Source organism: Sus scrofa, chromosome 11, assembly GCF_000003025.6.
Source record: "Sus scrofa isolate TJ Tabasco breed Duroc chromosome 11, Sscrofa11.1, whole genome shotgun sequence".
NCBI lineage: Eukaryota > Metazoa > Chordata > Mammalia > Artiodactyla > Suidae > Sus > Sus scrofa.
This window is the reverse complement of record NC_010453.5, coordinates 75,508,389-75,532,157: the sequence shown is the minus strand read 5'-3', so window position 1 is coordinate 75,532,157 and position 23,769 is coordinate 75,508,389. Positions and strand designations below refer to the sequence as shown.

Sequence of the window (23,769 nt, the reverse complement as noted above, 5' to 3'; positions counted from 1 at the left end):
GAGCCCGAAGGCACAGTCGAGATGTTTCTCAATCCCAAACTCCATCAGTCCTCCGGGCCCTGGAGGGAAACCACTGAGAATGGGACTAAAAAGTGAGCAAAATAGGGAAAATAGAGAAGGAGATGGAAAGTCCAGATTAAGATGGGGCACGAGCAAAGCCAAGATTTTCAGAAAGCAATCCGCCTTGTTTTGGAGAAGTAACAGCAGCGAGAGTTTCGTGAAATTGGAAACGTTATCCTTAACTACATTTTCTTCAAACATTCAGGGAAGTTAATCTCATTTAAAATTGGTGATTAAGAGCCAAACCTGGAGCTCCCCTTGTGGCTCAGTGGGTCATGACCCAGACCAGTATCCACAAGGACTTGGGGTGGGTCCCTGGCCTAGGTCAGCAGGTGAAGGATCCGGCATTGCTGTGAGCTACGGCGTAGGTTGCAGATGTGGCTCGGATCTGGCGTTGCTGTGGCTGTGGTGGAGGCCGGCAGCTGCAGCTCTGATTTGACCCCTTAGCCTGGGAACCTCCATATGCCGAGGGTGCGGCCCTAAAAATAAGTAAATAAATAAAAAGTACCAAACGTACCATCATTCTGTTACGGTTGCTGCTCCAGGAATAAAAGGTGTTGTTCCCGCTGAATAGCATTGAGAACTATGTCTAGATACTCATGTTGCAACAGAAGAAATGGTGGGGGAAAAACTGTAATTGTAATGTATACATGTACATTGCTGTACAGTGGGAAAATAAAATTAAAAAAAAAAAAAAGAAAAAAAAAGAAACCACAAGGTTGCGGGTTTGATCCCTAAAAAAAAAAAAAAAAAAAAAAAGGTGTTGTTTTACAGCAGTGAATACACTTCCTGTTGTGGCAAAAGTCAAACAGCAACCTAAGCTCATGAGTTCTTGAAAAAATCAGCAGTTGCAATTTTGCTGCTCAGTTTTGATTAATTAATGACGGTAAGATCGCCAATGGCCTTCACGCCTAGCGCTGCTGCTGCTGCTGCGGAGATGCTCTACCTCGCTGACTAAGGCACCTGGCAGCCACTGCTGAATTCAAAGTATAGCCTTTCAAGAAACGGAAATAAATTGAATTCAGCGAATACTACAGGCCTTCAAATTCTCCGTTAATATTTAGGGCTACAAATACCATTCAGCACCAGGCATTCCCTAATTTTTATGCGTTATACAATGTGAGTAAGGTACTTGCTTTTCCTTAGGATTCTAATAATGGTTTTACAATTATTGGAGAAGGAGATGTGGGATGGGGGCGATGGTGGTTACAGCCCCATAAGAAGAGTCTGAGTAGTTGTGATACTTCTTTCTTTATTTCCTTCTGTAAATGACTTCCTTTCTCCTGGAAACTTGGTGTTGTCAATAGCTGGAGAGCGCTGGGAGTCACACAACTTTGTGTGAAGTGGCAACAGACGCTCTGTGGTGTTTGGCTTTAGGGAAGAGCCTGGGTTTTCCAATTGATAGTTTGGGGACCTCCAGGGATTACAAAAATGTTTCCATCTAAATTTAGTCATTGCTTCAATATCTCTGGCTTTTTATATAAATGATAAATAAGTACCGTTGCTTTGAAAATGGAGTCATTTGAAAAGCCTCCGACTGGAAATTAAACAATTTTAAGCCCAATACCCTAGGCTGACAGCGGAGGAGGTGAGAGCCATTATCCTGTTTCCAACTGCTTTTATTCTTAGCAGCATATAACTTCATATTTCCCATAATGTATCTTTAGGGAAAGATGGAAAAATGAGGAATGCTGCATACAGCGAAACAAGTTAACGAAGAACATCCGAATAACTACGTTACACCACTCAAGGTGACTGTCGTTAGGTTAGTCCAGGGTATTCATCTGATAAAATTCCTCTGTGTCATTTTGGGTTTTTCCTAGCAGTTCAAAACAGTGCTGAACGAAAGAGGAACAATATGGACAGTCACAACCAGCTTGCTTTTTATGAACTGGTAGCAGAGCCCTAGTCAGAACCCCAGTATATTTATTTGTAAAATAGTGCTTGCAAATAACACCAAACATTCTTTACATCTTTAACCATTTAGAGGAAAAAGAAAAAAAAAAAAACTGCAACTATTAAAAAAACCCCAAGTGTTCCCTGTCAGTGCAGCAGGTTAAGGATCCAGTGTTGTCACTGCGTTGGCTCAGGTTGCTGCTCTGGTGAGGGTTCGATTCTTGGCCTGGGAACTTTCACATGTCACAGGCACAGCCAAAAAATAAATAAATAAATAAATAAACAAAAGACAAGAAATTTAAAAAAAAATCCCACTTGATTATTTTTAAAGTACAATTTACAACAAAAGAGAAATCATGAAATTAAAGCATTTTTATACCTTCTTTTTTTGGTCTTTTTAAAAATTGAAACGTAATCAATTTACCAACGTTTCAGGTGCATAGCTCAGTGATTGTGTATGTAAATATATAATACACATACGTATTTTTTTCAGGTGCTTTTCCATCGTAGGTTAAGATATAGAATATAGATTCCCCCCGTGTTATACAGCAGGTCCTTGTTGTTTATCTATTTTCTATACAGTAGTGTGTATCTGTTAAAGTATTTTTACTTATTCTTGATGCTGAAACAGTACAGTTTTAGCATGTACTTTATTTTTATTTTTTAGCATAGATTTTAATACACAGTAGGTTCCCAAATGTGAGATAGTATGCTATTTTAGGATTTCTGCCAATTAATTTCATAATTCATTTCAAGAACATTTACTTAATAAAAAAACAAAAAGTGGACTTAAAGATTATGAATATTGCTCTGGTTACTACTGTCGCACAGGAAGTCACCCATCCCAGACCTTAGTGGTGCAGAGAAACCACTCGAATGATGCTCCAGTGTTTAGATAGGACACAATACAACATCTTGGTTCCATTACGTCTGGACACTCAGCTGGAACAGTCTTTCTGTCTCGTCCTGCTGGCCTTAAAGAACTATATGGCTGTGGATCCCACAGCCTCAAGCCACTGAATGCTGCCACCAAGTCCAGGAGCAGGCTAGTGATGGTCTGTTTATTCTGCAGATGAGAAAGTAGCAACAGAAAACTGATACGTGTTTTTGTTTCTGGAAGTGGGGTACTGCTTAACGATTACCCAAGAAGTGGCTTTGGAAATGCTGTTGGGCAGAATCTGGAAGAAATTTGAGGAGCACAATACAGAAAAGCCTAAATCACAAGCAGATTGGAGGTAGGAGCCTGGATTTCAAGGACACTGCCAACAAGAGCTCAAAAGGGAGCGAGGAGCAAACCAGTCATTGGAAGCTGGAGGAGGAGGCAGTGGCAGAAGCTTAGGGACGCTGTCTCCGGACGTTATGCGGAAAGAACAATGTACAGGTGACGACTTCAGTCACACAGCCGAGGAAATTTACAAGCTGTGGGTCCGGAAGGCCACCTGGACCTTGCTGCTTAGAGGAACGCGTAAAAGGAGTTAAACAAAACTCCGGTTTTGCCAGTTAAACAAAAAATACAACTTGATGATTTTGAAAATTCTCAGTTTCTCCAAAGAGCAAAGCTGCTGAAAAGGAGAAATTGCTACAAAAGTGACACCTACAGCAAAAGACCAAGGCTGTGCAAACTGTGCTCTAACCTCAGAAAGACTTAAAGATCAGATGTGCAACTTCACAGAGGGTTGCTTCCTCAAGTTCCCGCCATGGTGCAATGGGACCAGTGGCGTCTCGGCAGCACCAGGTCACAGGTTTGATCCCAGCCTGGCACAGTGGGTTAAGGGATCCTGTGTGGCTGCAGCTGTGATGTAGGTTGCAACTACAGCTTGGATCTGATCCCTGGCCTAGGAACTTCCATATGCTTTGGGGCAGCCAAAAACAAAAAAACAAACCAAAAAACCCCAACAACAACAAAAAAGATGCTCTCCCATCCGTACAACCACACTCTATCCAGGATCCACGGCAAGCTTAGGTTTGTGGTTTGTCTCAGCGCCATCTCAGCAGGAGGCCAGAAGGGGAAGATGAAATCTTGCACAAACTTGTTGTGTGACTCTTCCCAGAGGCATGAACCCCACTGAAAGCCTCAAGAGACCCACAGGGTTCTAGAGAAAACTATTTCAGAGGAAACACTGCCAGCTTAGACAGAAAGGGACAGAATGTGTATACAACAAAAAGAGGCGGAGGGAAAAGAACCAAAGTTTTGCTGCCAGGAAGCAGTCTCAGAAGACTCCTCTGCTGCAAACTCATGCCTTCCTTCATGAAAACCAGTGACTCACAGGGCAGAACCACAAGGCCAGAGAACGGAGCCAAGAGCCACAGAGAACAAATCCCAAGCTTTGAAACACCAATCCAGGAATTCCCAACACACGCTTGCTTGGCTGGACTTCAGAACTGCAGTGGACAGAGACCCCTTTCTGTCTTTCACACCTCCCCTCCCCTCTCAAGGGGACTGTCTACAGCCTTCACCCCGGCCCCTCCCACCACAGCGGGCTGTGTGGACTGGGCACGGATAATTTGTGTCTTCTGTCCCGCAGGTGTGCAGATGGAGAGCTATGCTTAACAGTTGCCACCAGGACCCGCATGTGCACCTGAACTTGATGAGACAGTGAGTTCTGTACTCTGCTGATAAGCTAATGGGATGAGACTCTTGTGAACCTTGGCAGGGGGCAAAAGGCAAAGGTATTTTGCATGTGGGAGGGAAGCGAATCAATGAGGATTTGAGGATGGACTGTGATGGACAGATTTTAAGGCGGGCCCCAGGGCTCCTGCCTCCTGATGTCTACATCTGTGTGAAAACCCTCCACTTGACTGAAGGCAGGACCCACCTGCGATCTGACTCTTTATCAGTAAAATAATACGAAGGTGACAGATGGCATTCCATAACCATACCGCATGGTTAAATCGCCATCATAGCAGCAGACTTGCCCCGGCCTCTCCCTCTCCCTCTCTCCTTTCTGACTTTCACAGACATAAGCTGATGGATCTGGACGCTGCCAGTGACCATGAAAACCGGGAGGCAGATGCACTCAGTCTCCGGCTGAAAGCTCAGCAACTGGTAACTACGACAGCTCACATCTCTCCTTCCTCTGAGACCCGTCAACGCTTCAAAAAAGTAATGTGTCTCAAAGTGCTCACTACTGCTCAGGGCACATGAGGCATGGAAGAAGGACTTCTTCCTTGGCCTTCGCTTGCTCTCTAGTAGAAAAACTCTAAACGGATAGTTGTACATTTATAACCGGGCCTCAGACTAATTTTTCAATCTTATCTCTCTCTGCTTAGCCAGTTCCAGCCAAGCTGACTTACTCCACTTCAGCCTTTCAAGTTCCATGACCATCCTGCTGCTTCTTCTCTCTTACCTGCCCTCTCTTGGGCCCCCGCTATGAGAACCCTCAAATTTCAGGGTTCCTTGGTGGCTCAGGAGGTTAAGGGTCAGTATTGTCATGGCTGTGGATCAGGTTCAATCGCTGGCCTGGGGAACTTCCATATGCAGCCAGCCTCTGCCACGTGCCGCCCCTGCCCCCATTCAAATCCTATTCTTTTTTTTTTTTTTGGTCTTCATTTTTGGTGTCTTTTTAGGGCCACACCCGCGGCATGTGGAAGTTCCCAGGCTAGGGGGTGAATCGGAGCTACAGCCACCAGCCTATGCCATAGCCACAGCAATGCCAGATCTGAGCCACGTCTGCGACCTACACTATGGCTCATGGCAATGCCGGATTCTTAACCCACTGAGCCAGGCCAGGGATGGAAACCAAAACCTCATGGCTCCTAGTAGGATTCATTTCTGCTGCACCACGACGGGAACTCCCAAATCCTATTCATCCTTAAAGCTGGAGCTCATATGCCATTTTTACCATCTGATTCACCCGAGTGCCCTGGTCATAATGAATTTCCTTCTCTCTACCACTCAGGAATTTAGAATTTTTGGTATTCCTTATAACTTTCTGCCTCATAATCTTTTTATCTGGTATTATCTTTTCTATCAGCTCCTTGAGGCTAAGAAGCATGCTTTGTGAGTCTTTTATCCTTCGGCAAGTCCAGCATTTCTTGAGTGACTCATAAATATATTTAGAGTACATTTACTCTGAGCTGCCTCACTGCTTTTCCTGAGACTTTCTGCTTTCTTATAAATTGGATCACGCTTGGTTTTTTTAGAGAATTTTTACAGACACATATAAAGTAAATAGTCTCCACTGCTGAAATACTCCTTACAGAGGGAAAACAAACAAACAAACAAAAACCTATAGAGAGTTCCCACCATGGCTCAGTGATAATGAACCAGGCTAATATTCATGAGGATGTGGGTTCAATCCCTTGCCTCACTCAGTAGGGCAGGGATCTGGCTTTGGTGTGAGCTGTGGTATGGGTCGCAGATGTGGCTCAGATCCCACGTTGCTGTGGCTGTGGTGTAGGCTGGCAGTGCAGTCATAAAAAGGAAAAAAAAAAAAAAACCCAAAAAAAACAAAACCAAAAAACCCCCAAAAACCTACAGGAACAGCTTGGCCACTGAGAGCATGGACCCTGGAACCCGAGTGCCTGGTTTTATCCCAGACTTATCAACCTGGGCAAGTAATGAAGCCTTTCTGGTGCCCAAGTCTCCTCTAGTATAAAACAGGGTAATGATGGTTTGTACAGTTGTTGTGTCTGTGTGTGTGTCTGTATGTGTGTGGGTACATATTAGAACTATGCCAATACGTATGGGTTTAAGATGCTCTATCTTATCAGTTACTATTTTTGTACATAATATGGATGGAGAGATAACAGGTGCAGGGGTTCTGTGACCCACAGAAATCACAGAATGAGAATTGCAGAAGATAACTGCATCTGTCAGGGAAAACCTTCCAAGGGACATTGCCAGTCTTTCTGTGCCTTTTCTCCTACAAGGTGGTTCACAATTGGGGATGATTTTTGTCCTTCAGGACGGAACATCTGGAGACTTTGACTGTCATGACTTGAGTGGCCTGACGGGTCAGCTAGTAGGCAGAGGTCAAGGATTCTGTTAAAAACCCTATAATGAACAGAAAAGCTCCCCCACATGTAATTTTTCAGACTAAAATGTCAGTAAAGCTGAGGTTGAGACACTTGTTCTAGCATCGCCTGGCATGTAAGGAAAGAGAACGCCTGTGCATCATCACAGCTTTATTGTAGGCCAGTTTTTCATTCATAAAACGAAAGCTGATTCCTGTTTACTCCCTTAAAAGGATGAGTGTGTGGGTTAATTAGTGTTTGCAAAGTCCTTTGAAGATGTAAAGTCCTATGTAATTGCTGTTTATTATTAAGTACCACTTGGAAGGCTGTGCTGTGACCCTCCTTGTTCACAGCCAAGCCTCAAAGACCTGAGAGGCTCTGAATGATTTTTGATAAGTTGGAACATTTATAATGAGAGAGATGAGCATCAGGGATCGAAGCCAATTTGAAATAGCTGGAATATGCCTGTATACAAATTGGCGTATTAAGATCAAGAAAACTATAGGTTTTGCTTTGGGATATGTTTCCTAAATTGGAGTAAATTTCTTCCAGTTTTACAATTCTTTATGTCATGGGGAGGGGGTGCAGGAAGAATCCATAATACAATTTTAATAATTATTAAGAAGCAAAGCTAATTTACAGAAAAATTCTACCTTTTATATTTATAAACTGATTTTTTCTGCTGCATGAGTCACCATGGAATTTGGACAGGGTCTGTTAAAATGAAGACAATAAAATGATTTGCAAAAATCTAAAGAAATCACCTCAGAAAACTAAATATAGAACTACCATATGATCCAGCAATCCCACTTTTGGGCATATATCCAGACAAAACTTTCCTTGTAAAAGATACATGCATATCTGTATGTTCATTGCAGCACTATTCACAATAGCCCAGACATGGAAACAACCCAAATGTCCATTGACAGATGAACAGATTAAACAGATGTGGTATATATAATGGAACACTACTCAGCCATGAAAAAGAAAAAGATAATGCCATTTGCAGCAACATGGATGGAACTAGAGACTCTCATACTAAGTGAAGTAAGTCAGGAAGAGAAAGACAATACCATATGATTTCACTTATATCTGGAATCTAATATATGGCACAAATGAAACTTTCCATAAAAAAGAAACTCATGGAATTGGAGAACAGACTTGTGGTTGCCAAGGAGGAGGGGGAGGGAGTGGGATGGACTGGGAGCTTGGGGTTAATAGATGCAAACTGTTGCATTTGGAGTGGATAAGCAATGAGATCCTGCTGTATAGCACAGGGAACTATGTCTAGTCACTTGCGATGGAACATGATGGAGGATAATGTGAGAAAAAGAATGTATATATATGTGTGACTGGGTCACTTTGCTGTACAGTAGAAATTGATGGAACACTGTAAACCAACTGCAGTGGAAAAATAAAAATCATTAAAAAATTCTAAAGAAACCAAGAAACTGGATATAATACAATTTGCTTTTTTCTCTAGGTATGAAGTGTAAATCCTATTATAAATATAATCTTATACTTTGACAGTGTTGATGTCTTTAAATTTCTATACAGCTCTTGATTTCATCTAAGGTGACAATTTTCCCGTTAAAGAACAGACTCTAACATCTGGACTTAAATGACAATGGTATCTTTAACTCAGCATCAAATTGGATAAAGCACGTGTGGTGACCAGGGTGAGCAATTCCAAGCAGTGTGATGCGGCTTTGCCAAATCCTGATGGATGCGGATGTAAACATCAATGTTTAAGTAAGGTGACGTTTCGAGTCAATGGGGAAAATATGGATTATTTGATAAGCAGTGTGGAGACAACTGCATAGTCATCTAGAAAACAAACCCTCTCTCATTGCTTAAACCAAATATATCCCAGATAAAGCAGATATTAAAAAGTAAGAAAATAAAGCCATACAAATAATACAAATTTAGGAGAAGAATGTTCTAAGTATTGAAAACAAAAATAAAAGCCAGAGAACAGATTGCCAGATTTAACTTACAAATTTTTAAAAGTACTCTGTGGTAAACACTGTAAGTCAAAGGAGGTGACACAGGAAAAAAATTAGTAACAAAACAGAAAAATGACTTTTTTCTTCATTATATGAAGAGCTCCCATAGGAAAGGCTATCAACTAGATAGAAAATAACCAATAAAACCGTATGTAAAAATGTTCGGAAACATGCAAAGGTAGGTTAAAGTTCCGTGGTGGCTTAGCAGATTAAGAATCTGGCATTGTCACTGCTGTGGCTCTGATTACCGCTGTGGCGTGGGTTCGATCCCCCCAAAAAGGTAAGTGAAAGAAGCACATTGCTGCTAAACTTACAAAAAGATATCCTCCTCATTCATAACAAAGACAAACTCAAATTCGATTTTTCTTTTTGCTATCAAATTTGTAAACCAGGAGTTCCCATTAGGGCGCAGCTGAAATGAAACTGACCAGTATTCAGGAAGATGTGGGTTTGATCCCTGGCCTTGCAGGGTCAGGGATCCAGTGTTGCATTCCACTGTGGTGTAGGTCTCAGATGAGGCTTGGATCTGTCGTTGCTGTGGCTGTGGTGTAGGCCAGCAGCTGCAGCTCCAATTAGACCCCTAGCCTGGGAACTTCCATATGCTATGGGTGTTGCCCTAAAACGCAGGAGAAAAACAAAACAAAACAAAACAAAAACAACCTTTGCAAACCCAAATTTTGATAATATTTTGCGTTGATAAGAATGTGAAAAGAGGGAGTTCCTGTCCTGGAGCAGTGGAAAGGAATCTGACTAGGAACCATGAGGTTGCGGGTTTGATCCCCGGCCTTGCTCAGTGGGTTAACGATCCTGCGTTGCCATGAGCTGTGGTGTAGGTTGCAGATGTGGCTTGGATCTGGCCTTGCTGTGGCTGTGGTGTAGGCCAGCAGCTACAGCTCCGATTCGACCCCTAGCCTGGGAATCTCCATATGCCGTGGGTGTGGTCCTTAAAAAAAAAAAAAAGAATGTGAAAAGATAGATATTCTCATGCTGTTTAATGTAAATATTTGTATTATGTATATATTGATTTTCATATGCATATATGATTTCTTATATATTAATTTTCTAATGACAATATCTGTCAAATTTTAAAATATATTTATACTATGACCAAGTTATTGAATTTTTCAGGGATTTATCTTTCAGAAATTCTCACACATATACAAAAACATATATTTACATCATGGTTACTGTAAATTACACTATAGTGAAGGAGAAGGAAAATCTTAGAAGTAACAGAAGTTTGGTTAAATAAATGACAGATGTCAGCCCATGATAACATGAAACCTTTTAAAGAAATAAGGAATTTCTGTATTTACTAGTAGGGAAATATCTTTGAGATATATTCAGTAGACAGAAAAAAGTCTTCAGGGCACCATGGAGATTTTTTTTTTTTTTTCAGTGAGGAGCTCCTTTTTATCTATTTATTTTTTATGGCTGCACCTGCAGCATATGGAAGTTCCCAGGCTTGGGATTGAATCTGAGCTGTAGCCGCGGCAATGCCTCATCCTTTAACCCACTGCACTGGGCAGGGATCGAACCTATGCTTCTGCAGCGACCCAAGTCCTGGTAACCAGCAGGAACTCCTACCCTTTCCTTTTTTTTAAAGGGAGACATACACTGGCAAACCCGTAACGTGTCACAACGCTCTGCAAGACAGCAAAAGGACTGTCCAAGGGTCTCCCTTGGAGAAGGAAACTGAAGGTCTGAGTTTTGTGCTCTGTTTATATATTATCTATTGAAAACAAGGATGGAGCGATAGGTGAGATGGCTGTTCCTATGGCAATCTACACTCAGCACAGCTCTCCGCTTTTCCCAATACTCACGCCAGGAGTCTGCTCAGGGATGTAGGAAATGTTACTGCCTCTCCTATGTGACCCTGTTGTAACCATCTTTCTGGTAAGAAAATAACATTTCTTTACGTTGATTCCAGTATTGAAAAACTATGTCATATTTTTTGTCATTAGGTATATATAAATATTTTAAAATAATTTTTTTGTTTATTGAAAAAAAAGGCAAATGAATGACACCAGTTTGGTCATGCAGAAATTTGGCTGGTGTTAAGGGGATGCCATGTCATGGAAACAGCCTCAATTTAGCAGCCTGGACTATTTTCTTGACACATTTTTGCAGTGGTTAAATTTACCTGGCTTTTATGTTTGGCGTGAAAGACAAGTTAAATTCAAACTATATCTTGTGTTTGTTCTTCAAGAGTCAGTGCTGATTCCAAGAGCCTTGTCTAATTAAAACAGAGACCCACTACTTTCTTTCCTTGTTTATTGCACCAACTAGTGAACACCCTTGGACACTGTCCTTGTGTGTGAATATAGATAAAAAGATAAGATCTGGCTTGTTCAAAACAGACACCCTAGATTAATGATGTGATGGGGAATTAAAGGGCACAATAGTCACCAAATGGATTTAGTCTCCACTCAGCGGGGCTGCTTTATTTTCTTATTTTTTAATTTTTTTTCTGACCAGCATCACCAGAAGAAATGCTTGGAGAAGATACAGTTTCATCCTCTATAATATATTTCTCAAACCGTCTGTTCCCCAGAGTATCCTGGTTTTCCTTTAACGTAAACTTACTAATTGAAGGAGTTTCCCCTTTTGTGTAGGAGATCCTCATGTAAAATCAGCTTAAACTTGTTTTCAGTAGGGAAATCTGGTGATGCACTTCTTATACAATTGTCTCCTAAGAATAAGTTCATTAGAAGATAATCAGCAAAATACTTTTGCAGACAATCTGTTAACAACCAGGCTCCAATGCCTGCCTCAGTAGGAGCAGCTGCCAGACTCATGATTCACTGAACAGGACAATAAATTTCAACCTTATTTGATTTTGTTAATTAGTGTAAATGAGATCACTGTAGGAGCAGTTGCTAATTATCAGTTACCATCAAATACCTGATGGGAGAGGTGGGGACAATATGCATAATTTTAATCATACTCAGCATCACTCTTTTAAACAAAATTCGGAGTTCCCGTCGTGGGGCAGAGGAAATGAATCTGACTAGGAACCATGAGGTTGGGGGTTCGATCCCTGGCCTCGCTCAGTGGGTTAAAGATCCAGCATTGCTGTGAGCTGTGGCATAGGTCACAGATGAGGCTCAGATCTGTTGTTGCTGTGGCTGTGGTGCAGGCCAGCAGCTGCAGCTCCAATTCGACTCCTAGCCTGGGAACCTCCATATGCCATGGGTGCCGCCCTAAAAAGACAAAAATAAATAAATAAAATAAAACAAAATTCCATATATAGGGAGAGGCGTATGTGCAAGGATGCTTACCACAATATTACTTGCAACAAAAAATTTGGGAACAATCTAAATGTTTAAGTTAAATAAAGTATTTCATTTAACGACATGATAGACATACTGCATTATTGAGGAAGAAGATTCAGTAGCATGCAATGCACGCAAAATGCTAAACAGTATGCAATTCTGAAAATACTTTGGAGTTCCTGTTGTGGGTTAGCAGGTTGAGAACTTGACATAGTGTCCATGAGGATGCAGGTTCGACCCCTGGCCTTGCTCAGGTTAAGGATCTGATGTTGCCACAAGTTGTGACATAGGTGGCCTATGTGGCTGGAGTCTGGCGTTCTTGTGACTGTGGTGTAGGCTGGCAGCTGCAGCTCCGGTTCAATTCCTAGCCCTGGAACTTCCATGTGCCACAGGTATGGCTGAAAAAAATTTAAAAATAAAAAAATAAAAGTACTTTAAATGCATATGGAGTTCTTTCATGGCCTAGTGGTTAAGAAACCTGCATTGTCACTGCTGTGGCTCAGGTTACTGCTGTGGTGTGGATTGGATTTCTGGCCTGGGAATTTCCACATGCCTCAGATGAGACCAAAAAATTAAAAAAAAAAAATACTTTAAATGCGTAGAAAAAATATAACCTATGGATCATACATCAAAATGTGAACATTAATTATATGCAAATGCAGTAATAATGAGTGCTTTCTTTTTCTTTGTGTTTTTCTGAATCCGCTAGTAATTTTGCACTGAGGCAAAAGTTCCAGGAAAACGAAACTGGTACGAACTTAAAAATGAAACCCGCCTTGCTTCAGCAGACATATACTAAAACGGGAATGATGATACAGAGATTAGCACGGCCCCTTGCACAAGGACGACACGCAGATTTGTGAAGCGTTCCCTGTTTTCCAATCTGAAGAAGAAAGGATGTGTGTCCATGTATAATTGAATCACTTTGTTGTACAGCCAAAATTATCACATTGTAAATCAACTGTACTTTAATAAAACTTTAAAAAATGAAAAAAATGAGACATCAAATGCTGAAATTGAACACTGAAATCAGAAATCACTTTTCTCTCTTGCTAGAATTCCTAAGATATATCCATTTTTTTTCTATTGGTTTGTTTCATTTTTGAGATATCTATTCCTTTCTAAAGATTCCTTCATTTATTTCACAAGGTTTTACTAATGAGAAAACAGGAGTTATGTTTTACTCTAATTGTAAGTTGTTAAGTAAAATCCAGTTCTAATTCACTGATGGTCTTACTAACAGCAAATAAGGCCTGTAATAGCCTAGACCTCAGTCCTTCTGCCACTGTGGAAAGGGTGATGGGCCCATTTTACAGAATGGAATGGAATGGAATAGAATAGGATATTATGAAAATGAGCCTTATCTGCACATTTTTCTACATCCTATAGGCAAACAACTGATTTTGTAGTACAGTGTATTGGAATAAAGTAAGGTAAGAAGTAAAAATTCACCAGCTGCCCTATGTGTAAATAACGGGAGCTAGACATTATGAAGCTGACAATGCATATCAACTGCACTATAACTGAGTCATACGATTCTCGGTTTCTTCAGTGCTCTCTCGGGAGCCTTTAGGATGAGCTCAATGACAAGCTACAGTTTACCATTTCAGTGTTAGTCCAAAATATAGGTCGCAGTTTGTGTCTGTTGAGGACAACGAATAACAATCAGAAGGGAAAGAACAGTGAGAAAAATAATGTCCTAGACCTGAGAAACCACAGAACACCAGGAAATGGAAGATTGAAGCATCGCCGGAAGCTTCATTATTTATCAATAATCTCCATCATCAATTCACCAGAGCCTCCGCTGGAACGCTGAGAATGTGCTTCGATTTTTCAACATGAAGTCTTTGTTCTAATCCGCAGGCTGCCCCGAGGCCCATCAGTGTATAATAAATCACTTTTGTAAAAAGCCAGGAAAGACACGTGTATCCTTAATTACATATACCCTTCCTTAGGCTCACAGAGATTTCAGAGCAACCCTGACTCCTTTCTGCCTGTAAACCCCACCGGGTTTTACGTGGCTCGCCCTTCCCTCCCCTGCTCCACATACTGTCTGCTGAAAACAAAAGTGCCACCTAAAAGCTGACAATTATGCTTTATTTTGAGGACTTTCTGAGGACTCCAAGCCCAGGAGGCGGCCTCTGGGATCGCTCTGCGGGGCTGTTCCCAAGAGGTAAGGGAGGATCCCAGAAACAGGGGTTTCTGCAACAAGGACCAGGGAGTCAGACATGGAAGGATTACTGTCAACAGCAGGAAACCAGACCTCTCAGGTTAAGGAATTCAGCGCTTTTTTATGTATGGGAAGATACAAGGTCTGGGCTCATTGAAATTATTCTTTTGATACGCATCTTGGTCGTCCAGGGCCAGCATCCTGTTCTTTCCCATGCACAGTTCTGTGTGTGTGTGTGTGTGTGTGTGTGTGTGTGTGTGTGTGTGTGTGTGTGTGTGTGTGTGTGTGTGTGTTGGGGGAGCTGGGAGGGCCTGCTGACTGCAGCATCATTGGTTTATGGATAGGACAGGCAATCTGTTTCACCCACAACACCCCTTCTCTAATCTTTCTTCTCTCCAAACTCCTGTTGTGTGTCTAGCCGTAAAAAAAAAATAATAGTTGAGCATTCTTTGTTTGGTTTGTTTGCTAGAGTCGTCTTAATAGTTCTTTCTGGGAAATTTAACCTTTTATCCCCATTTTTGGAGGGTCTTTTTCACTTTTCTCACTTCACTTATAATTTTTTTTTTCTTTTTATGGCCGCACCTGTGGCATATGGAAGTTCCTGGGCCAGGGTCAAATAGGAACTGCAGCGGCCTGCCTATACCACAGCCACATTGACACTGGTTCCAAGCTGCATCTGCAACCTCTGCCACAGCTTGTGGCAAGGAGGGATCCCTAACCCCCGAGTGAGGCCAGGTATCAAACCCGCATCCTCTTGGACTCTATGTCGGGTTCTTAACCTGCTAAGCCACAATAGGAACTCCACATTTGTAATTTGCAAAGGCATATAGTAAACTCCCGGTGCTACAGAGATGCCACCGATCCCACTGAGCCACAGTGGGAACTCCTTTATCATATTTTAAAGTTGTATTGAAGTATAGTTGAGTTACGATATTGTGATAGGGAGGGGAGAGTTTTGAAGACACCTGTTGGCTTTGGAACTGGGGGTGAAATCTCTGGGAGCCTGCAGCTTCTCTGTCCTGCTCGAGGTAAGTGTAGACAACGGTAGACCCCGCTCAGGCCCATCGGCAGAATGAAAACATCATTTCACAGAATTGCTTTCACCATGATGTGAGGTGGTCTTGTCCATATTTTATAGCAGGAAGAAACTGAGGTTCGAGGCGTTTGAAGTCTGGCCTTACTGTGTGGGCAGAAGGAAGAGTCATGTTGTGGTGGAGAAACCTCAGCGAGGTGAACCAGGTCAAGAGCATCGGCGACCAGCCAGCCTTGCCGAGAGCATGACACCAGGATCTGGTAAGATGAGCACACTCTACTTTGGTGGCCTTTCTCCCAAACCCACAACCCAAGTCCAACCCTAGGGAAGACACCATACAAATCCCCACCGGGGGACATTCTACATAACGCCTGCCCAGTGGTCCTCAGGGCCGCCAAGATCCTCAAAAGCAAGGAAAGTCTGCGAATCTCGCACAGCTAAGGGGAGCCCAAGGAGTCAGGACAGGTGATGCAAGGCGGCATCCTGGATCGGATCCCGAAGAGAAAAGCATAGTAGGTGAAAGAAACTAAGGAAATTCAAACGAAGTATGGACTCGAGTTGACAGTAACGCTTCAATGTTTGTTCATCCACTGAGACCAATGTACCAACATTGTGACAACATGTCAGGAGACGGGGACGCTGCGTCTGCTGTTTCTGGGAATTCTCTGTACCATCCTTGCACTTTTTCTGTAAATCTAAAACTATTCGAAAATAATAAAGTTTATTTGAAAAATATGCTTGGAGTTCCTGTGGTGGCTCAGCAGGTGAAGAACCTGACATGGTGTCAGTGAGAATGCAGGTTCGATTCCTGGCCCCTTTCAGTGGGTTAAGGATCCGGCGTTGCTGTGAGCTGTGGCGTAGCCTGCAGATGTGGCTCGGATCTGGCATAGCTGTGGCTGTGGTGTAGGCCGGCGGCTGCAGCTCCGATTCCACCCTGGCCCTGGAACTTCGATGTGCCACAGGTGCGGCGGTTTAAAAAAAAAAACTACACTTTAGAGATCGTTGTTAGGTTATAGTAGAATTGAGACTCAGATTCTTTATCTCTGCATTATACAAAGGTACTTTAGTTTGCTGTGCTGCCATGCAAAATACCAGAGTCTGGGGGCTTAAACAACAGAATTTGATCCTCCCACAGTTCTGAAGGCTGGGAGTCCAAGATGAAGGTGTCAGCAGGTTTGGTTTCCCAGCGGCCCTCCCCTTGGCTTGCACACAACTGCCTTCTCCGTGTGTCCTCAGGTGGGCTTTCCTCCGGGGGCCTGCAGCCTCGCTGTCTGGTCCCCTTCCCCTGAGAACACCAGTGGGATTAGCCTGGACTCCGCCCTAAGGGCCTCCTTTGACCCAGTGTCCTCCTTAAAGGCCCTTCTCAAGCACAGTCACATTCTCAGGTGGCTTCAACATATGAATTGGAGTGTGGGCCATAACAGGTACTTTCCAAATTTGGGGACAACACCATGGGGGCAGTTTAAGAACTATCTTAAGGTGTTTCGTGAGGCAGTGGGTGAGGCAGCAGGTTAAGGATCCAGTGTTGTCCCTGCTGTGGCTTGGGGCCACTGCTGTGGCGTGGATTTGATCCCTGGCCTGGGAACTTCCAGATGCCATGGGCAAGGCAAAGAGGAAGGAGGAGGCGGAGAAGAAGAAGAAGACAAAGAGGAAGAGAAAAGGACTATCTTAAGAAGGTTTCTTTTGACGTCTAAAAAGATATGGACGATACTTTCTGCACATAAAGTGCAAGTCCCTGCTTTTCCTGAAAATCTGCCTTTCCCATAAGACACCGTGGCTGGCATCTGCGCTCAGGCCCAGATCTGCAGGCCCCTATTTCTAATTTTATCCTTCTGCATGTGGGCTTTTCCCTTCCCGCCCTTTCCTCTCTCATCTTGCATCGAATTTCCATCAGGCCCTCGCTACTTGCCTGAGAAGGCATCTGAGGATGTTCAGTTCTCTTAATCACAACCCTTTTCTTTTTGTTGCCTGAGTTACAAATATTTTTTTTAATTCTCTTTAAAAATCAATATGAACCAGCAGTTTTAAAGAAACATCTAGAAAATCCCATGACATTTTTATGATCATGTAACCTTCTTTTTCATCCCTTTTCTGAGTCTGAATGTCAATCCAAAGATTCACTTTCACTTACTTTTTAGAGAGAACCAGAGGTTGTAGTAAATGCAGGCTTTTTTTTTTTTTTTAATGCTCTAACTTTTTGGAAACTAGAGCTGCGAGAGCATGTTTTATATGAACTAGAAAAAGGTCTAATGGTTTAAAGCAGTCAATCAAAATGTGAACTGAGGAATGTTTTAGTTAAGCTTTAAAATTATGTTATATAAATAAATTATGTGGGCTTGAAGGAGCTGTAAGATTTCCCTAAACATCTAAAGGATTTTCAAAGAGGGAGGATGTCTATAATTAAAGTGGTAAATCTTTAAGTAAGCTGTAGTTAAATTATGCAGAAGCTCTTGAAGAACTTGCCAGAAATATAGATGAGGCAGAGCGTTAGGGTATAAAAAAAGCAATTATATATATAATTAATATGTAATAATATATATAATATATAGCACATATATAATTATATATAAGTATATATACATACTTCTTGGATTGGTATACTTCTGAGACATTAAGTATATTAAATATTTTTAAAAACAACTACGAGTATATTACACATAAGATGACAGAACAGATTAAATATCTTGGAATCATGGAGTTTTAAGGAAGCTGAGTGATTAACATAAATTCTTACTCAATTTAATAAAAGAAAACTGAGCTCAAGAGAGTTTGCCTATACATCTCAACACTAACAAACATATTTGCAGACCTAAAAGTGTTCTGTCTTATGAGCACGACAGTCAAGTGAAATGAAGAGAGAGGAAAATAAATTCAACCTGAACACCTAACCAATTTTATGGAGGAAAAAAAATCAGTATAAATATTCCATTTCTTCCCACCCCAGGACACAGATAAACAGACACACTCTGGTCTCATCGCATCAATCTGCTCCCTGAGATTAGGGCGCTGGGGGAGTCTCCAGATGCCCGCTCTTTTCTTGACGTTCCTCCTGTCCAGAGGCAGGCCTGTTTCTCCTTCTCCGTGATCTTGAGCAGCTGTGATGGCCTTGGCCAACAGAACACAGTGAAGTAATGCCCTCAGAGTCCATGACTTGCTTTTAGGAGGGCGGGCAGTTTCCACCTTGACCCTGAAGCCTGAACCGTCACGTAAGAATGTCCTGTCACCCTGCTGAAGGGACCATCTAGAGAGGCCTTGAAACTGGGCAACAGGAGAGGGGCCCAGAAGAGCCCAGTCTTCCAGCCATCACTCTATAGGCACCAGACTCATAAAAAAAGACACCTGGAGGCCAGACTTACTGCCAGCTGCATACTCAGGTGATGCTTGCCTGAATTCCTGGTGCACAAAAACTGTGAGATACAATGAAAATACTGATGTTTAAAGCCTCCGAGTTTGGGGAGTTTGTTATGCAATAACAGATAACTAGAATATTTTACTTGGGATTCATTTAGGAAGCGATCTAACATTAATTTCAGGGAATGACTTTTTTTCTGAAAAAAACAATCAGCATAATAGCTAAGTGTATTAAGATAAGTCAAGTATAACTAAGAAGTATTCATACCCTTGAGATTCAACCTGAGGCCATGTGATGCTTTCAACACACAGGGACAGCTTATTCCTGTCTTTAGAATAACCTGTACTGGAACTAATTGTACTCCAGGTCCTGGCTGCTGAGACTATGGTACACGGCCCAGGACTATCAGCCCCACCCAAGGCTCCTGCATCAGAAGCAGCATTTGAACAAAATCTCCGGGTGATTCATCTGTACTGTAAACATTGAGAAGCACTAGTCTAAATAGTTTTATTGGAAACATGGGAATTTATGTAAACAAATGGGAGAGAAACATTCTTTCTTAATTTTTGTGCAGTGTGCCCCCTCCTTTAGAAGGTTTGGACTGTGGCTAGCCCTAAAGAGAAAATTGCTCACCTGCCTTTTCTGCTTCCTTGTTCTATCCTGACGGTTTCTCTTTTTGGACAACTTCATACTCCTCCAGTGTGGGATTGTTGCTAAGGGTAGAATTTCTCTGAATCCACAAATGTTCAGGAGAAGGAAAGTATCCTTTCACAATGGGACGGGTATTACAGACGTAATGAAATGACAGTTTAATTAGATGAGAAAAAACGTAAACCCTTTTTATCAGTTCTGGGAAAATAAACATCTTGTAAGTTAGGCTAGTGGGAGAATAGATGCAACAAATATGATTACAAATGGAATAACTAAACCAGTTCAGGCTTCTGGAGCTGCAAAAGAGTGCCGCAAATCTGGAAGGCATTTAGATAAGAGCAGCTAAATTTATATTAACACATTCAATATATAAGGTGACTTCCTCTGGCAAAGTGGGTGGCCCAATTGCATGTCCCACACCAGAGGCTTACTGGTCATATCCCAGGTTCATTCTTTTGACTTCTCTCTGCTGCCACCTACTGGTCAATAGTGAATGTCCTTATATTGGTGGGTTTTTTGTTTTATTTTGTTTTGTTTTTGTCTTTTTAGGGCTGCACCATATGGAGAGTCCCAGGCTATGGGTCAAATCAGGGCTGCAGCTGCTGGCCTATGACACAGCCAGATCTGAGCCGCATCTGCGACCTGCACCACAGCTTAAGGTAACGCCAGGTCCTTAACCCACTAAGCAAGGCCAGGGATCGAATTCACATCCTCATGGTTCCTAGTCAGGTTCATTACCACTGAGCCACCGCAGGAAACTCCCTGTTGGTCTTTTTTAAAAAAATATTCATTATTTGTATGTTTGCCTTTAAATAATTCAGCAGATGTGAATAACGTTAGCACTGTTACAACACTAAGACACTGTGCTGCCTCAGAGAGTTCTGGATTTGTTCAATAGAAAGGAAAACCAGGCCTTGACCTCAAAGGGGGATCTGGAGAGACCCAGAGTGCAAGGCGCACGGGGACATCAAATCCAGGCTTGCAGGTGGCGGAAGAATGTTCAAAAAGAAGTACAAAGAAATGATCCGAACTTGGGGTCCTAGCGTCAGAAAGCCTGTGATGCATCTGAAAGAAACTCAGGGAGGAGAAATAACTGAAATCTACACGACCATTAAATTGTTTAACTTTAGCTATAAAGTATTGATCAAGCCATCTCAGAGTTTGTAGAAAACACACAGAAGAGGTGGTTTCAGTGTGATAACAGGATTGTTTCCAAAAGAGCTTCTTCTTCACAAGAGTTCATTAAAGGTGGGCAATAGATAGGCTTTAACAGGTATTTATTAAACACCAGCTGTGTACCAGGCAGGTGTGGTCCCTGGGATTAAGTCGGCCCCAAGGCAATGAGAACGCCTGCCTTCATCACTCTTACTGATTTAGAGGCGAACAGGGGAAAACCAGCAGAGTCTGAAAGTGTTTGGACCGGGGAAACCGAAGGGCTGGAGGAGGCTTCCGGGAGGAGGGGAGTCTAAGCGGGGTGGGGATGAGTGGGGGGGGGACTTGTGAGGGGTGCCGGGTCCCAGGGAAAGAGAGCAGCATCGACGGTGCTGTCGGAGCTCTACTCCAGCCTTAAGGGCGAAGCAAGTCACAGAGAGATTTTAAAGGGAGAGGGACAGGGAGCGCCTGTCGTGGCTCAGCCAGTTATGAACCCGACTAGTATCTATGAGGACGCGGGTTCCAGCCCTGGCCTCGCTCAGTGCATTAAGGATCTGGCGTTGCCTGAGCTGTGGTGTCGGTTGCATGTGGCCTTGGATCCCATGTTGCTGTGGCTGTGGTGTAGGCTGGCAACTGCAGCTCTGATTCGACCTCTAGCCTACGCCGCAGCAGAGGCCCTAAAAAGCATAATAAATAAATGGGATGTGAGAGGCAAACTGGCTTGCTAGAAAATGCGGTCTGCCTCCACTGTGGGGATACAGGAGAAGGAGTGAGGATGGAGGCGGGGTTGCCTCTTTCAAAGCTGCTCGTGGTTCGTCTTTCAGGAATTGATTGATATGTATGTGACCGGGGAGCTTGAAACCTTGGTAAACACACCCCCTGTCTTCTAACTCCTGTCTTTTCCCTGTGCATTAACGGGCAGGTTTCTTCCCATTTCATTCCAGTAGCTGAACATTTTCCCTTTTTTTCTAACTCTGCACTGGCTTTTAATAAAAAATAATCTGAGTTCCCTCTACGGTGCAATGGGATTGGCGGTGTGTCCGCAGGTCCAGGACTCAGGCTTGATCCCCGCCCCGCAGAGTGGGTCAAAGGATCCAGGGTTGCCACAGCTGCGGCATAGGCTGCCAAGGGCAGCTCGATCTGATCCCTGGATCCCTGGCCTGGGAACTCCATAAGCTGCAGGGTGGCCCCCCAAAAAAACAAAACAAAACAAAACAAAAAAAAAAACAGTAAAAAATACAAATGAGCATATCCACTCCACCCCGCCACCCCTCCCCAGGAGCGGTGCTGGCCTTGCTGCTTTGTGGGAAGCTGAAGTTCTGGAGCTCTCGTCCATAGGCTGGGGTTTGTAAAAGTTGTCAAGAATAAGGCCTACTTCAAAAAAAAGAAGAAGAAGAAGAAGAAGAAGAAGAAGAAGAAGAAGAAGAAGAAGAAGAAGAAGAAGAAGAAGAAGAAGAAGAAGAAGAAGAAGAAGAAGAAGAAGAAGAAGAAGAAGAAGAAGAAGGCCTACCTCAGGAGGCACCGAGGGAAATTTAGAAAAGGGTGAAAGTGACGATTCTGCTCAGAAACGAGTGGTCATCACGACAAAGGTAAGTACCATGCTCCCAAACACAGGATGCTCGTTCACGGAACCAAGAGAGACATCATTTGTCAGACAGGAGATCAGATCATTTGCGCAGCCCAGGCTCACAAACTCCCAAAGTACGGTGTGAAGTTTGGCCGGAGAAGTTATGCGGCAGCATGTTGGGCTGGCCTGCTGCTGGCCCGCAGGCTTCTCCGCAGGCTCCTCCGTAGGCTCGGTGTGGACAGGATTTATGAAGGCCAGGACGAGGTGACAAGATGAACACGATGTGGAGGGCATCACTGGTCAGCCTGGCGCCTTCCCCTGTTACCTGGAGGCAAAGGTTGCCAGGACGCCTGCTGGAAAGCAAGTTTTGGGGGTCCCGAGGGCAGCTGTCCATGGAGGCTTGCCTGCCCATCACAGTCCCAAGGGATGCCCTGGTTATGATTCCAAAGGCAAGGAGGTCAATGCTGAGGTGCACGCAGCGTGGGCCGGGAGGTTGGGGATTACATGCGCCACCTGTCTGAGGAAGACGAAGATGCCTACGAGAAACGATTCTCTGCGTACATGAAGACACGGAGGAGAGGAATACGAGAGCTCAAGCTGCCATTCAAGAGAGTCCAGCTGGGGGAGGAAGCTAAGAAAGACGTGAAAAAGAAGAGGTGGCATTGTCCCCAGATGCTGCTTGCCCGGAAGAAAGATCTGGAAGCTCAGAAGAAAGCAAGCTTCCTCAGAGTTCAGGGATGGGCTGCCGAGAGTTAACAAACCAAACCACAATGTTTTTTTTTTTTTTTTGTCTTTTGTCTTTTTAGGTCTGCACCTGAGACATATGGAGGTTCCCAGGCTAGGGGTTGAATCAGAGCTGTAGCCACCAGCTTACACCACAGCCACAGCAACTGGTGCCTTCCCCTGTTACCTGGAGGCAAATCAGATCCGAGTCACATCTGCAACCTACACCAAAGCTCACGGCAACACCAGGTCCTTAACCCACTGAGCAAGGGCAGGGATCAAACCCACAACCTCATGGTTCCTAGTCAGATTCGTTTCTGCTGCGCCATGACAGAAACTCCCAAACTACAATTTTTTATGACAATTTTCCAGACTAAGACAATAATAAACTTACTGACCAAGCCTCCCCATCCCCAATCATATCTAATAGTGGTTAATTCCCACAACAGGCAAAATGCTGCATATCCTTAATTGATACTCACAACAGTACTTCAAGGCAGGTGATCTGTGTGTACAAGTTTGAGAAGCAGTGTTTTGAATTTTTCGCAATCCTCATCAGAGATCCATAAGCCTGCGGTCCAGCTCCCCACAATCACCTGACATGCTGGTCACATAAAATGCAAATCCCCAGTCTGCATAAAAAAGATCTTCAGCTAGAAATTCTGGATACAGGACCTGGATTCTGCCTTTTTAGAAGTTTTCTCTATAATTCTGATGCATAGTCATATTTCGACCCTTGGTATAGACAGAGAAAGGGAAAAATCCAGGGTCTGCTCTAATTTCTATCCTACAATTCAGGTACCAACGAAATTGTCCTCACAGAATATCTGGAGCTAAAATGTCTCATAATTAGGTCCCACTTTATTTCTGAATAGCTTTAAAGTGTCATTAAATATGACATTGAGAATATTTTGTAAGCATTTAAGAA

General features: G+C 43.1%; 1 protein-coding gene across 1 annotated transcript; it reads left to right on the top strand.

Moving 5' to 3' along the window:
- On the top strand, window positions 3,654-22,874 carry LOC100155455 (60S ribosomal protein L5-like). Its single transcript, XM_021065404.1, is given in 11 exon segments — window positions 3,654-3,698; window positions 4,482-4,552; window positions 4,915-5,059; window positions 16,633-16,820; window positions 18,399-18,524; window positions 19,115-19,207; window positions 21,890-21,960; window positions 22,088-22,129; window positions 22,132-22,387; window positions 22,389-22,594; window positions 22,597-22,874. Coding segments are annotated over 11 exon segments (1,521 nt in total).